Source organism: Musca domestica, unplaced genomic scaffold (assembly GCF_030504385.1).
Source record: "Musca domestica strain aabys unplaced genomic scaffold, Musca_domestica.polishedcontigs.V.1.1 1, whole genome shotgun sequence".
Classification (NCBI taxonomy): Eukaryota; Metazoa; Arthropoda; class Insecta; order Diptera; family Muscidae; genus Musca; species Musca domestica.
This window is the reverse complement of record NW_026712114.1, coordinates 36,567,532-36,582,061: the sequence shown is the minus strand read 5'-3', so window position 1 is coordinate 36,582,061 and position 14,530 is coordinate 36,567,532. Positions and strand designations below refer to the sequence as shown.

Sequence of the window (14,530 nt, the reverse complement as noted above, 5' to 3'; positions counted from 1 at the left end):
GTTATGGTCAGAATTTTTCTATTGCTTTTGGTGGTGATCGCATAATATTTAGGTGTTGAAATGGACAAAAAACTGAAACATTTCCTGATTTTGCAGTTGCTTGTTGGAGAAATGATCAAATAGTAAATATATCCGATATATTTAGCGAAATATATACAATGTGTATATACAAAGGAAAGGGATGTTATTTAGAATGCTTTCTCATGAATGGCTTGACCGATTTTGACAATTTTTTTTAACTCGTAGTGTCCTCTTTGCTATAAAAGAATAAAATCTAAAAAAAATCGCTTAAAAGATGTCAATACAGGATAAGATAAAAAAAAACTGCAACAACCTTCAGACTGCTATTCCAAAACCACTCGTCCGACAGCTGTTAAAATTATTCCAGTAACAGCTCATTATATTGTTTACAAACGTTTTGTCTACAAACAAATTTAGTGAGAATTTTACAGAAAAAAGTTATTCGTAATGGAATTCAAGCGTGATAGTGTGATTTCTTTATATTTGGCTGGAAAACCACAGGTGGCTATCGTTAGAGCACTCCAGCATTTAAATGTGAATAAATATTTTGTGTCTCTTACCATTGCTCGTTACCGTGATACTGGTAGCATAGGCCGACGTCAAAGGAGTGGACGGAAGAAAACAGCAACATCAGAAGAAATGGTTCGAAAAATAAAGAAGCGACCTGATCGAAATCTGCGTCGCAGTGGCCGAAAAATGGCTCGTGAGCTGAACATATCGCAATATTCCATTCGCCAAATATTGAAAAAAAAAGCTCGGGGTAAAGCAATTGAAATTCCAAAAACTGTTAGAACTTACACCGCAACAAAAAGAAAATAGACTCAAAAGAGTTAAAGAGTTGCTTCGCTTGGCCGAAAGTGGTGAACTGTCGAATTTGGGTTTCTCCGATGAGAAAACATTCGTTTTCCAGCAGTTTGTAAACAAACAAAATGATCGTGTTTACTTGCCAAAGAGGTCAGCTGAAAATGTGCACCTTCGGTTGGCCACTAGAACTCAAGCGCCGCCATGGTGATGGTGTGGGCCGCCATAACAGCCGGTGGTCGCTCTCCGCTCATGGAGAGATCTATTATGTCATTAGAATAAATGTCGAATATTATCGCAAAAAAATTCTTCAGGGTGTATTAAAGCCTTGGGCACGCAAGCAATTTGGCCGCAGACATTGGACATTCCAACAGGACTCAGCACCATCGCACTCAACACTCGCCGCCCATGAATGGTTACAAAATGAGGTTCCTCGCTTCATTTCCAGCTCACAATTGTCACCAATCGATCACCTCATGCAAGCGCTTCGCCGGGAATGGGCCAAAATACTGCAGAGCAATATTCGGACAGCGTGTGACGGTTTCATAGGCCGTTTGAATGGCGTAATTCGTGCCAAAGGTGACAAATTCAAACAAATCTATACTTATTCTCAAATGTGAGACTATTACCGACATTTTTTGCTTTCATTAAATAAAATTTAGAAAAAAAAACACCACCTCATCTAATGTCTCGTATCAAGAGTGAAATATAAGCAAAATTTTATGATTACCCCACCATATCCTAGCAGTTTCTTTAGACCCTGGACTGATACATCGGCTTAGAACTGGAATGATAGGACTAATTATGCGATTTCGTGTCATTAAAATACAGATTATCGAAGATCTCACCCCACAAGCTTTTAACGATCGCTCCACATAAATGTCGTTCCATTTTGTAGCTGTTTTTATATTTTTAAAGTACTGTTTCAATGAACTCTTTACACTTTTTGTACCGGAAATTAAAAAAAATGCCTGCGCTCCACAATTTCAAAGTTTTAGCTCATATTGATAACAATGCGGAACCTATTTGTTGTACCTATAACAATATTCGTACCTCTAAAGTACGAGATACCGAAAATCTCACCTCATGCTACCCAAGTTCCGAAAATGAACATTTCAAAGCTTTACTTCTTTAGCGTCTCTCAATTAAAGTACCATAACATATTGAACAATAAAAAAATTCTCACCCGTTCGAATTAATGAGGACCCTCACGCTAAATTTTTTAAATTTATTTAAATTTTTTAGAGGCAAGCTGTAGCTCTTTTTCTTCCCAAAGAAGAAAGACCAGTGGGTTTTTTTAAAGAAGATCTGTTCATATTTTTAAGGAAGATCAGTTGGTAGTCCCAAAGAATAAAAGTTGGTCCTCTGAAAGAAGACCAATTGGCATTTTCAAAGAAGTCCAATTGGTCTTCTCAAAGAAGTCCAGTTTGTCTTTTTAAAGTAGGGCAGTTGGCTTTTTACCGAGAACTAGTTGTACTTTCTGTAGAATAACAAAGAAGACCAGTTCCGATAAAAGGAGACCAGGTGCTCTTTATGTATAAGACCAATTATATCAGGGTTGGGCATATTGCACTAAATTTTTAGTGCACTAAGAATTAAATAATTAGTGGTAGTGCAATTTTTAATTCCACTACCACTAAAGGGTTAGTGGTAGTGAAAAATAAATTGCACTACCACTAACCCTTTAGTGATATTTAAAAAAAAATTGCACTACCACTATATTTTAGTGGTAGTGAAATTTTAATAGCACTACCACTAAATTTAGTGATTTTTCAAAAAAAATTTGCACTACCACTAAATTTTAGCGAAACCAAAAAAATCACTATGTATATAAGTATTATACCAGGTATAATGAAGTTTATTGAAGTGAGTAGGGAACAACAATCCAGAATATATAGTACATATCAATAAAATTTGATTACTTTTCTAAATAGCACTAATTTAGTGCTATTTTTTATGAAATACCACTAATTTAGTGCAAGTTTTTTTAAATACCACTAAATTTAGTGGTAGTGCTATTGAAATTTCACTACCACTAAAATTTAGTGGTAGTGCAATTTTTTTTTAAATATCACTAAAGGGTTAGTGGTAGTGCAATTTATTTTTCACTACCACTAACCCTTTAGTGGTAGTGGAATTAAAAATTGCACTACCACTAAATGAACAGTGATAGTGAAATGATTAGTGCACTAAAAATACAGTGCATTATGCCCATCTCTGAATTATATAAATTATACCCTCAGCCATATGGCTGGAGAGGGTATACATCATTTGATACGGCCAAAACGTGCCACATCGAATTAACGCTGTATAACCTAGGTCTCTTTGGACCAAATCCGTTTCAGGACATTTGGAGTCGATCTAGCGATGTCCGTCCGTCTGTCTGGCTGGCAGGTATGCACGATAACTCTCGAAGGCAGTATACAATTTGATCCAAACTTGGTATATCGTAATATTATTTTCAAACTTAGATCGAGTTCGGAGACGGGCAATATCGGCCCACTCCTTGTGGTACCCCCACACTTAATGTCAAAATTTTGAAACTAAATAATTTACTACACAAAAAGAGAAAGGATAATCCGATTTTTCTCTAACTTTGCGAATCCTAATATTTGCACCAGTGCTAGGTAAGGATTCGAAAATGGATTTGCATAATTATAACTCTTATAAAATGTGATGTAAGTGTTCGATTGTCTTCAAATTACACACATCACAATATTTTTATTAATTCAAGGCCTGGTGTGAAGATGGGATACCATCCTACTGGTACCTGCCCCATAAAGGGAAAAAATTTTGAATATCCATGAAGATCATAAAACACGAAATTAACGTCCGATTCAATTCAGATTGGACACATCACAATATTTCTATAAACGCAAGATCTGTTATAAAGATGGTAGGGATCGAACCATTCCTTCTGGTACCTCCCCCACAACGGATCAAAGTTTTGAATAACCTAAACGATCATAAAATCCGAAATAAGCATCCGATTCTCTTCAAATTACACACATCACAATATTTTCAGATGGGATATATCAGTCCACTCCTTCTGGTACCTCCCCTACAAAGGATCAACATTTTGAATATTAATGAAGCGTATAAAACACGAAATTAATATCCGATTCATTCAGACTTGGTACATCTCAATATTTCCATCATCACAAGATCTGTTAGAAAGATGGTAGATATCGGACCATTCCTTCTGCTACCTCCCCTCACATAGGGTTCAAAATTTTTGAAAAACAAAACAATATTAGACTGTCTTCAAATTTTGCGCATAGCAATAATTGTAACTGCATTAGATGAAGTACGAACATGAAATACTTCGGTGCGCTATATCTGTTACCTCACGCATATGTCCACATTTTCCAAAAATGTGCAATTATCTCATATAAAGTATAGGAAGTAGTCGATATAATCCAAATCTGCACGTTGCAATATTTACATCAGTCTTGGATCAATATTGGACAAATGCTTCGGAAACTCCCCCATAAAGGGCCAAAAGTTTGAATAATTATAACTCAAGGCTGGTTGTACAAATCTGTCGGCAAAACCGACTGATACTATTTTACTTGTTTTAAAATATAAGACGAGTTGGTCTTTATATAGAGGACCTCTAAAAGAATACTATATAGTTTTCACATTGAAGACCAGGAAGTCTTCTCATATAAAACTAGTTTTTTATGTGAAGAAAAGTCCATCATCCTCGAGAGAATCAAATATTCTTCTATAAGAAGACTATATCGTTGTCTATGTGACGACCAACTGATCTGGAAATAAGTATTCTACTTTATCGTCTAATAAAACATCAGAAGTAGTCAATTGTATCTTCCAATAAAGCAGCAATCAGTCTAGTTATTGTAAGCTTTAAAAAATCTCTTATATCTCTGTTTAGACAATTTTTTTTTAATTTTGGTAAGTGACTATTGCAAGAAGACCTATCTTTAAATCATTGATCCAATTAAAAAAAATATGAATATGGAAAATTGAAAGGACGCACATAACTAGAGACACACAAAAGAGAGATGGAGGAACAGCTGACATTTTAAATATAAAAATATGAAAGAAAACGAGTCACACACACATAATAACAGACGGGTACACTTATTGCTTTGGAGTTTGATTGATGCATCTGGTGCTGGGGGGAAATGGATACATTCCATATTGAAAAGAATAACATTATTTTTTGTTTTCTCTTTTGTTTGCTTTACTCTGTCCCATTTAGTTTTACCATACCTCTTTATCCACTTTCTCCGCTATAGTGTATCTTCTCACCTGTCCGACGTGTTCCTTCATACCCAACCAATTCTTGTAACTCATGGCAATGCCACTGTTGCGCCATTTATCATAATTGGCACGTTTCTCGGGATCGCACAACGTCTCCTTGGCCTCCTGAAAAGATAAATGGTAAAGAAGAAATGGGCAAAACGCACATATTAAAACAAAAGCATATTTTAGTTCAGAGTTGTAGGAGAAAGGACATTAATTTTAATTAATGTAAATCAAATCAAATTGATGTGGTATCGATTTCTTCAATGTGTGCAAGGCAAATGAAAAAAAATTTTAATGTATTTTTTAAAGTTGTCACAAAAATATTGTGATAAGTTAAAATATACATTTTTGTAATAAATTCATCTGGAAACTATTATTCGGTTGGTCATTTTGTTACAATTTTTCGCTCAGCCAAAAAGTATGTTTTCAATATTCTAATATAGTATGTATTTATTCAGAAGACATATTCCATAAATATAAAGCATACTTTAAGGCTGTGTCATACTATGGAACACCAGTCAAAATCACATCGCGTGTGTATCAAAACGAGAATGAATATATATTCTTCATATTCAATAATAATTTAGGTTAACGGAAAAGTCTATCAAATTGTATCAAGACAACAGAATTGGGAAACAATGGGGAGAAAAAAAGCATAAATAGTTTGTGAGAGCCTGATGCGAATTAGATATGTAGTTAAAGGACCGTTTAAAACTCTGTCTGTTTAAAATTGTGGATGGAATTATGTTTTCGCTAGTGAGAAGACATTACATTATAAAGTACATTGCTTCGCATAAGATTTTACAACAATTGTAATTTTACGAATATAAAAAAATTCAATTTTATTTTTATACACAGACTAGGCCCCTCATCAAGAATGGCTAGTTTTCTGTTTTGTAATTGACAGTTTCTAGGTTTAGTTTACAGGTTTCTCTTAACTTTAAACTTCATATATCTGAACATTATGGGACTTAACGAGTCAGTTCTTCTGGTCCCTCTCAAAATTTTGAATAATGGGAAAAAAGTGTCAGATATTCATCAAATTTAGTACATTGCATTATATTTGTCGATCTTAAGGTAATTTGAAAATGGTATAAATGAGTTTGTACCATATCCATAACTGACTAGTAAGGTAAAGTCAGATGTTGGGCGGGGCAGACTATATGATACCCTACACTACTAAGCATATTCAAAAGCGCACCGGTAACAGATATTATCTATTGTCCAGATTTGCCCAATATTTGCGTACTCCGTCATGTTATTAGTTGTTTTGGTCCATTTCTTCTTCCTTGTCCTTAACCCATTTAGTTCTTCTCAGGCTAAAATTCCGTGTCGATTGGTTTCAATTGTGTGATCAGGAAAAATTTTCTGTTTTTGGTTCATTTGAACCCCTAAACATTTCACTATCATCTCCAAATGCAAGAGGTTCCACTGTATTGCCAAATTTAGACTAATCTTCTCTACGATATTTGGCTATATTCGTCAACGAAATCAGCATAAAAAGCCAGAAGTTCGCCTTTTGTGTATTTTGGATTTCGCCTGTAAATTATTTTCAGCGTATCGGTAGAATGGAAATGTTGGTATTTTTTCACACAAAAGTAGTGGTTCATTTAACCCGCTGTCCTAAAATCTAACTTCATCCACGATTTCGTGTCCTTTGCTTCCCATTTGTGACCTTTACAATGGCTGTAAAATCAGAAACATTTTTAATTGTTGGTCCATTTTAACCTAAATATATTGCGGGCATCTTTAAAAACAATAGCCCTAACCCTTCTGAGCCTAATCCTACCCTTATGATAGTTTTCGTGAGGATCGGACGATAATTGCAACCTGTATATAATAACCCCAACCTGTGTTGTAAGGTGAAAAAATATTACAAAATATACACTTCAATATTATAAGTCAAATTGAAAAAATAGCATGCGATAAAAAAATTCAAAAATAAAAAATATGTCACAAAATACTACAAAATCTACATTAACGTCATTATTGGCATATTTTTATGCGATTTTTTTAGATTTTATACTTTTATACCAAGAGGGCATTCTGAATTGATAAAATTTGTCAAAATAGGTCCAGCCATTCTTGAGATATAAGCATTCTAGTTAACATCCCCTTCCTTTGTATATACACATTGTATATATTTCGTTATTTATATCCGATATATTTAATATGGCTTTCTGAGCCGATTTATGCCCGTCAGATGGTCTGTCTATGTATTCTTGTGAACAAAATGAATGTCGAATTTTTTTCCGATTAAGATTAAATTTTGCAAACAATATTTGTTTGGCCTAAGGACGAACCCTATTGAAATTGGTGAGAATCGGATCAGATTTGGATATACCTCCCATATATCTTCAACCGATTTTGGGTTAATGCCCAATATCTGTCCAAAAGTCCAGAATTTTGGTGTATCTGACCGAATCCAGTTTAGAAGCAAGAACATCGAATTCGGATAAAATTGGTATTTGGTACCAGATATCTTATAAAGCTCGGAAATACCTTTGGCAAATTTTATCGAGAACGGTTAAGATTTGGATATACCCTACAACACTATGTGTTGGGGGTATTATAAGTTTGATTGGGCCAAAAATTATGTAACACCACGAAATATTGGTTTCCCGCATAGGAAAGTATATATGGATCTACCTATCTCGCCGAACTGAGTCGATCTAGCTATGTATGTCCGTCCGCCCGTCTGTCCATGTTAATTTCACGAAATTTAGAATGGAGGTGGGGCTAGGGTCAGAATAGAACCTTTTGGAGATGATCGCAAAATATTTAGGGGTTGAAATGGACCAAAAACTGAAAAATTTCCTGATTTTGCAGTTGTTCTACAGGTCGTAATTATAGACCAATCAAAGCTAAAGATAGCATGGGGTGAAATAGGCCACAACATTTGTGTTAAAAAAGTCAAATTTTCTATTAAACCGCGAATATTTTTAATCCCGGCGAAATCACAAATAGACGAACAGGTCAATTCTGACCGATACGTAGATGCCAATAGTAAATGTATCGGTTATATATAGCGAAATATATACAATGTGTATATACAAAGGAAGGGGATGTTAGTTAGAATCCTTATATCTCCAGTATGGCTTCTGCAATATATTAGGGGTTGAAATGGACCAACAACTAAAAATTTTCCTGATTTTGCAGCCGTTATAAAGGTCACAGATAGAAACCAAAGGACACGAAATCTCGCATAAAGTTAGAGTTTAGAACAGCGGGTAGAATGGAGCACTAATTCTGTGTGAAAAAATACCAGCATTACTTAGAGGCGAACTTCTGACTTTTTTATGCTGATTTCGTTGACGAATATAGCCAAATATCGTAGACAAGCAAATCATATAGATGAGTCTAAATTTGGAGATACAGAGGGGCTTCTTGCTTTTGGAGATGATTGCAAAATATTTAGGGGTTCAAATTAACCAAAAACAGAAATGTTCTTCCGATCACACAATTGAAGCCAATCGACACGCCTGTGAAGGGAGTTAAGGACAGGGAAGAATTCTAGCATTTTGGAGGACCATTGGATTATATTTAGCTGTAAAATGGACCACAACAACTAACAGCCCGACGGAGCGCATAAATATTGGGCAAATGTCCCTAGTCAAAATCCTAATTTCAAAATCTTCTTTTCGAAATCTTCCAATATGGATTTGGACATAAGGGGGCTTCTAACATATTGTAGTGTTGTAGGGTATAGCATAGCCGGCCCCGCACGACTATAGCCTTTGCTTACTTGTTTTTGTAATCAGAATGATCTATTTTTTTCATTTTTTTAAATAAACAAATATGAACAAAGGACACATTTCGGTAAACCGTCGCTGTGCACTGTTGGGAGGTTTCAGGATTCGTGCAATCAAGTCAAAACTGTTTCGGGTTTATAGAATATTTACGACGATAGTTTTGCTTATTTACAAAACAAAAATAAATGATGCCTCTTTAAGTAATTACAATATTTAGATGTGGATCGATGAAATAATTTAAGATATAAGATAATTAATAATTTAAACTTTTGCTATGTATATGTGTGAATATAAAACACCAATACATCCAAAAATACGGGTGTTGTAAGGAATAAAATAATTTAACATTTTCCTTCCTTTACCACATCACATTACAAATGCTCAAACACACACATATGCCCTTATAATTTAATGAATGTGTGTGCATGTCCTTCTGGGTTTTGGTTATTGATCCGTTGTACAAACGTTTCAAGGATAACAACAACATTACCTTTGGGTAAAAAGAAATTAAATCCTTAAAGGGATACACCACATACATACATACACTTACAATTACACTTAACGTTTTCACTTTACATTTGCTGAGTGCATTGCGGAAAGTATCAAAAAATATGTGGCGGTAAAATTTTCAATGAAAGTCGATAATTGTGGCTTCAGCGGCAATTTAATCGACAACAAGTACTTATTCACAACGAGTTGAATTTCTTGTGGGGGATTTTCCATTTTTCATCGGAAATGAAGTGGGATTAATTAAGAAACTTGTTGATATTTCCTTTATCGGTAATTTTCATTTATTACAATGTAAATTGGTCATATGAATATGTGTGTACATATGTGCTGTAAGTTATGAAGTGCAATTCAAATGTAATGTAATGTGGTATTTAAAGGTCAGGTTTCTTTATTTTAGTATGGTATTTATTTGAAATTTTCTGAAAATATTTACCACAAAATGGTTTAATAACAAGTTTTGTTTATATTTGAGTTCTGCCTGACTTCAATTTTTATTTCGTGCAACAAAAATGTAAAGAAAATGTGAACATAAACTGGATAAAATACAGCAATATGTTGCCATATTTTTCTTCTTTCAAAGGAATATATTCACTTTTTTCATAGTTTCCAGAAATTTCTGTATCCACTGAGTTCACCTAAACTCCGCATGATTTTTATTAAAAGTCGTGCATATGTCAGGTCAGTACAAACACTTGACATGCACGAAAATATTCAAAGAGCATCAATGAGTTATTAAGGACAATTACGGGCCCTAATTTTTATACCCTATCCAAGAAAGCGTCGGAGAAATTCGAAAAATGCTCAAGAGAAGACGAATCCTGAGACCAATGCGTATTTCATTAAATATGAAACATTGTATACCCTCCACCATAATTTGGAGGGTATATTAACTTTGTCATTCCGTTTATAACTCCTCGAAATACTCATGTCAGATATAACAAAGTATACAGGGTTGCACATATTCGACGGACCCATCTGACAACGCCATAACTTTTGACAGAGATGTCACATCGCTTAATGACATACCGCGTTTGAAGCGCCGTTCAAGCAGATTTTTACCATGAACCAATACACGCCACGCGAGCGCTCTGAAATAGTTGAAATTTACAATTTACACTTTACAACGGATTATTCGCATTGATTTGCATTTGTTCCAGTACAAAATTCAATTGACGCAAAGAATGTTGCCTGCGGACAAGCCTCGTCGATTGGAATGGGCCCAAAGGTCCGTCGAATATGGGCAACCCTGTACATATTCTTGATTCTAAGCCGATTTAGAGATTTTCATCTGTCTTCCGTCTGTTATAACCACGCTATCCCTGGAGCGAATTATAATAGAAGACTAAATTGTTGCCTTCGTATATGTGCCATGTCGGTCCACGTGTTTGTATAGCCCACATATAACAGTAACTCCATATATCCGATGGAATTGTTTAAAAATCGGTATTCACAATTGGTAACGGATTTTACCTCCTGTGGCAGATCTTTGTACATATGGGTTCACATTTTCTTATAACCCCCATATAACAGTACTTCGGTATTCTGACGTTTTAGATAACACAATTGTAAACAATTCAGTACTTAATGATTTTAACGGGTTCTACCTTCTGTGGCAGAACATCTATATCTATAAAAGAGGAAAATGTGTGTATGTTTGTTTGTAACCGAAAACCGCTGCACAGATTTTCCTGAAAATTTGCAAAATATACTACAACATTGCCTGAAAATAACATAGGCTATATACATTTTAGAAATTAAACTTGGAACTGGAGATATAGCATCAGAATCGGAGGTACCTCCCAAAAATTTAAATTGTATATGCACATATCTATTTTATCGATTACAGATACAGTCTCCAAATTTGGAATGTATAACGGAATTTGGAACAAAAATATATTTGCCAAATTATCAGATTTGTAAAGCTTGTCCGCCGGCAACATTCTTTTCGTCCATTGAAATTTGTACGGGAACAAATGCAAATCAATGCGAATAATCCGTTGTAAAGTGGACCGAGCCATGTCCAACTGCTGAGAAGGGCGGTTTTGGGATGTTCTTGGGGATCTCTCAACACTGGCTCGTACGGCAGCGATATTCTCGGCCGATCGCCTTGGTCGACTTTTATATGGCCTCTACGGATTAGAAAGAGCCTTACCAGTCGAAATTTCTTCGTATAAACGCTTAATGGTGTTCTAAGAAGGCGCACTTCTCACAATTTTTAATGTTTTAAAAGCACGTTGAGTTTTCACAATTGACTTCTTCTGTTGAATGTAACTATTTCAGAGCGCGTGTATTGGTTCATGGTAAAAATCTGCTTGGACTGACGCTTCAAACGCGGTATGTCATTAAGCGATGTGACATCTCTGTCAAAAGTTATGGCGTTGCCAGGTGGGTCCTTCGAATATGGACAACCCTGTATTTGATGCAACAACCACGATATGTAACTCTAATTTTAATGAAATTTGAAATGAGTAACGGAATTTAAATCGAACATACATTTGCCAAATTATATTGGAATCGGTTCAGATTTGGATACAAGTCCCATATATATTTTCGTCCGATTTCACATATTTAATGCACCAAACACAATACGTATGACCGTTTCCAATGAAATTCGGCATGAGTGACTAAATTTGGTACAACAATAAATTTTGGTCTTTGCATATCTTGAATAATTCTGTAAAAGCTCTTCGGTATCCTTTGTAAGTCCTGCATGGTCTTTAATTATCCTTGTAGTCAGCTTGAGCACTTATTAAGGTATCTTGTCACTTTATCCTTAAATATCCCTGTAGTCTGCTTGAGTACTTATTAAGGTCCCTGGCAACCGTATCTTACAATATCCTTGTTGTCTCCTTGAGAAATTATTAGATTATCTCGTAACCGACGAGCTATTCAGGCCCAGGGGCCTGTTGAGAAAATGCACTTATATACAAATAAACGACGGTATGCCAAAAACTAAAAGTGTATTCGGCAAAAGTTGAATCTGCTCCATTTCGAAAAGTGCCACTCCCACTAGAAAAGGCATACTCGCTTTTATTCGAATGACTTATTCTTACTCTCAGCAGTACTCCTTCTCGAGCCAGTAAAAAATATAACTTCCATACTGCAGTGAAGAACTTAAATACTTAATTCCCATTACAACAACATATTTTCATATCCATCAAGTAATTGAATTAGTATTACGTGGTAATAATGATTTATGAACTCTGGTATCGAGTATCATTGTCTTGTTACTGATTTATATTTATTTATTTCTTCTTGAATATAATTAAAATGACGTTAAGATAAGAGACGTTCTCCCCTATTCCTTCTACAAACAATTTTGGAAAAAATCCTCCGCACAAAGAGATTCATTAAAATCGTTAATTTAAAATCCTCTCAAAGCTAATTTATGATAATAAGTCACACATTTGTTTTTTTAATTTATTTAAGCTCTCGCCAACAGGATACCATATTGGATGGAATGCAGACCTCAGTGTCAGAAAAATATGAAAAATATAGCACAAACACGTATGCAACATGTCAGATTCATTCATTTATGTTTGCCAGTCATGCACTCGACTCGCACAAGTCCACAAAGAGTCATTACCGCCATAACAAATGTGCTCTCTCGCTCTCTCTCTTCTAGACCAACACATACATATTAAAATGTCATCCACCCTCTCCAACAAGGAGTGGGCGACAATCTGCAAGCACCCACACAACACCTACGAGCATTGTTTAATTGTATTGCTCGGAATCCTTTCAACTTTATGTGAACAACATTTTTTATGCGGAGGAAGTGCAAATTGTCGTATTGCTGAAGAATGTTTTAAATGAATGACGGGGTGGGTGTATTAGGGGGGTATTTATTTATGGCACTTGTGTTCACAATCCCGTAGAATAAATATAAAAATGGCAAAAGAAAACAATGGCCGGATTGCTTTACTTTGTTTAACTACATTTCTATGGACGAGAGTGTTGCCGGTGTCCAGCATACACACACACACATACATACGTACATATAAAATGCATTTTTCATTGCCTCTTAATATTTTGCAGCTGTGATTCCTGATATTTTCTATGGAATTTCTGTTTCTATGGAATGTGTTAAGTCAAATAGAAAGGTATGGCTCGTAGATTCCATGGGGATATCTAGTTTCACACACATTTATCATTTAGATAGTTGTAAATACGAGCCAGTAAACCAGTGTTCCTTAGCTGTGATTTAGTTTCCAGAACATGATATCAGATTAGAACCAGTAACAATTGTGCTACAAACAAAACTGAGAAAATTCAATGCAATTAAATAAAAATATGGGTGAAATTGATATTATTTTTAAAGAATTGTCAAAATTAGGATAGAAACTCTTCACGATGAGGAGGATAATACTTTTGAAAAAAAATGATAAGTTCTGAGATCCAGTATTTAGAGGTATACGTTATTTTGGGTATTAAGAAATTTAAATGCCAAATTATATGGGGGAATACGAAAACGAGAACGTATGTAGACAATTTGATACCGGATTTAATGGTAGGTAATAAGAAATTTAAATAACAAATTTCAAATAACTATATTGAAAAGTGTGGCTTAAAACATTAAATATTGTGGAGCATAGCTCTAACACAAATTATTTCGTTGAACATTGCGACAAAGACCAAAGTCAAAATACAAATCAGTTTCAAAATTTTGAAATCCTCAAAATGTCAAATATCTGATTTCTGAGATTTCGGACCGACATATTTAGTTTTTATACCTACACCACAGTGGTAAGGAAATTATGTCTTTGTGCATTTGATTGTAACATGCAGAAGAAAGCGAGATATGTAGACCCATAGGTACTTATGAGGATCCTCATAGAATCGATTTATGCATGTCAGTCCGTCTGTCCGTCCATGTATTCTTGTGAACCAAATATAGGTCGCATTTATTATCAGGTTCAGATATAGCTATAGCTCCCATGTATGTGTTTCATCCGATTTGGGGGTTTAAGTCCCTCACATGCGTAACATGCACTTCAGAAGAATGATATTTGGTATCGGACATTAGATACTGTTCGAAAACACCTATGTCAAATTTTATCGAGATCGGTTCAGATTAGGATATAGCCCCATATACAGAGTGAGATAAAAAAACTGCAACAAAGTCAAACGCCATAATTTTTACATTTTTTTTCTTTTATTGTATGAAAGCAAAC

General features: G+C 34.9%; 1 protein-coding gene across 2 annotated transcripts in view; it reads right to left on the bottom strand.

Annotated features, from left to right (window-relative positions):
* LOC101895255 (J domain-containing protein) overlaps window positions 1-14,530 on the bottom strand; it is a 113,150-nt gene that overhangs the window by 15,753 nt on the left and 82,867 nt on the right. The window contains exon 4 of one of the 2 annotated variants that reach the window (XM_005183758.4): window positions 5,059-5,214. In XM_005183758.4, the coding sequence (XP_005183815.1) occupies window positions 5,059-5,214 (156 nt within the window). The remainder of the gene's footprint in view (window positions 1-5,058; window positions 5,215-14,530) is intronic. The other variant, XM_005183759.4, reaches the window with a different exon arrangement.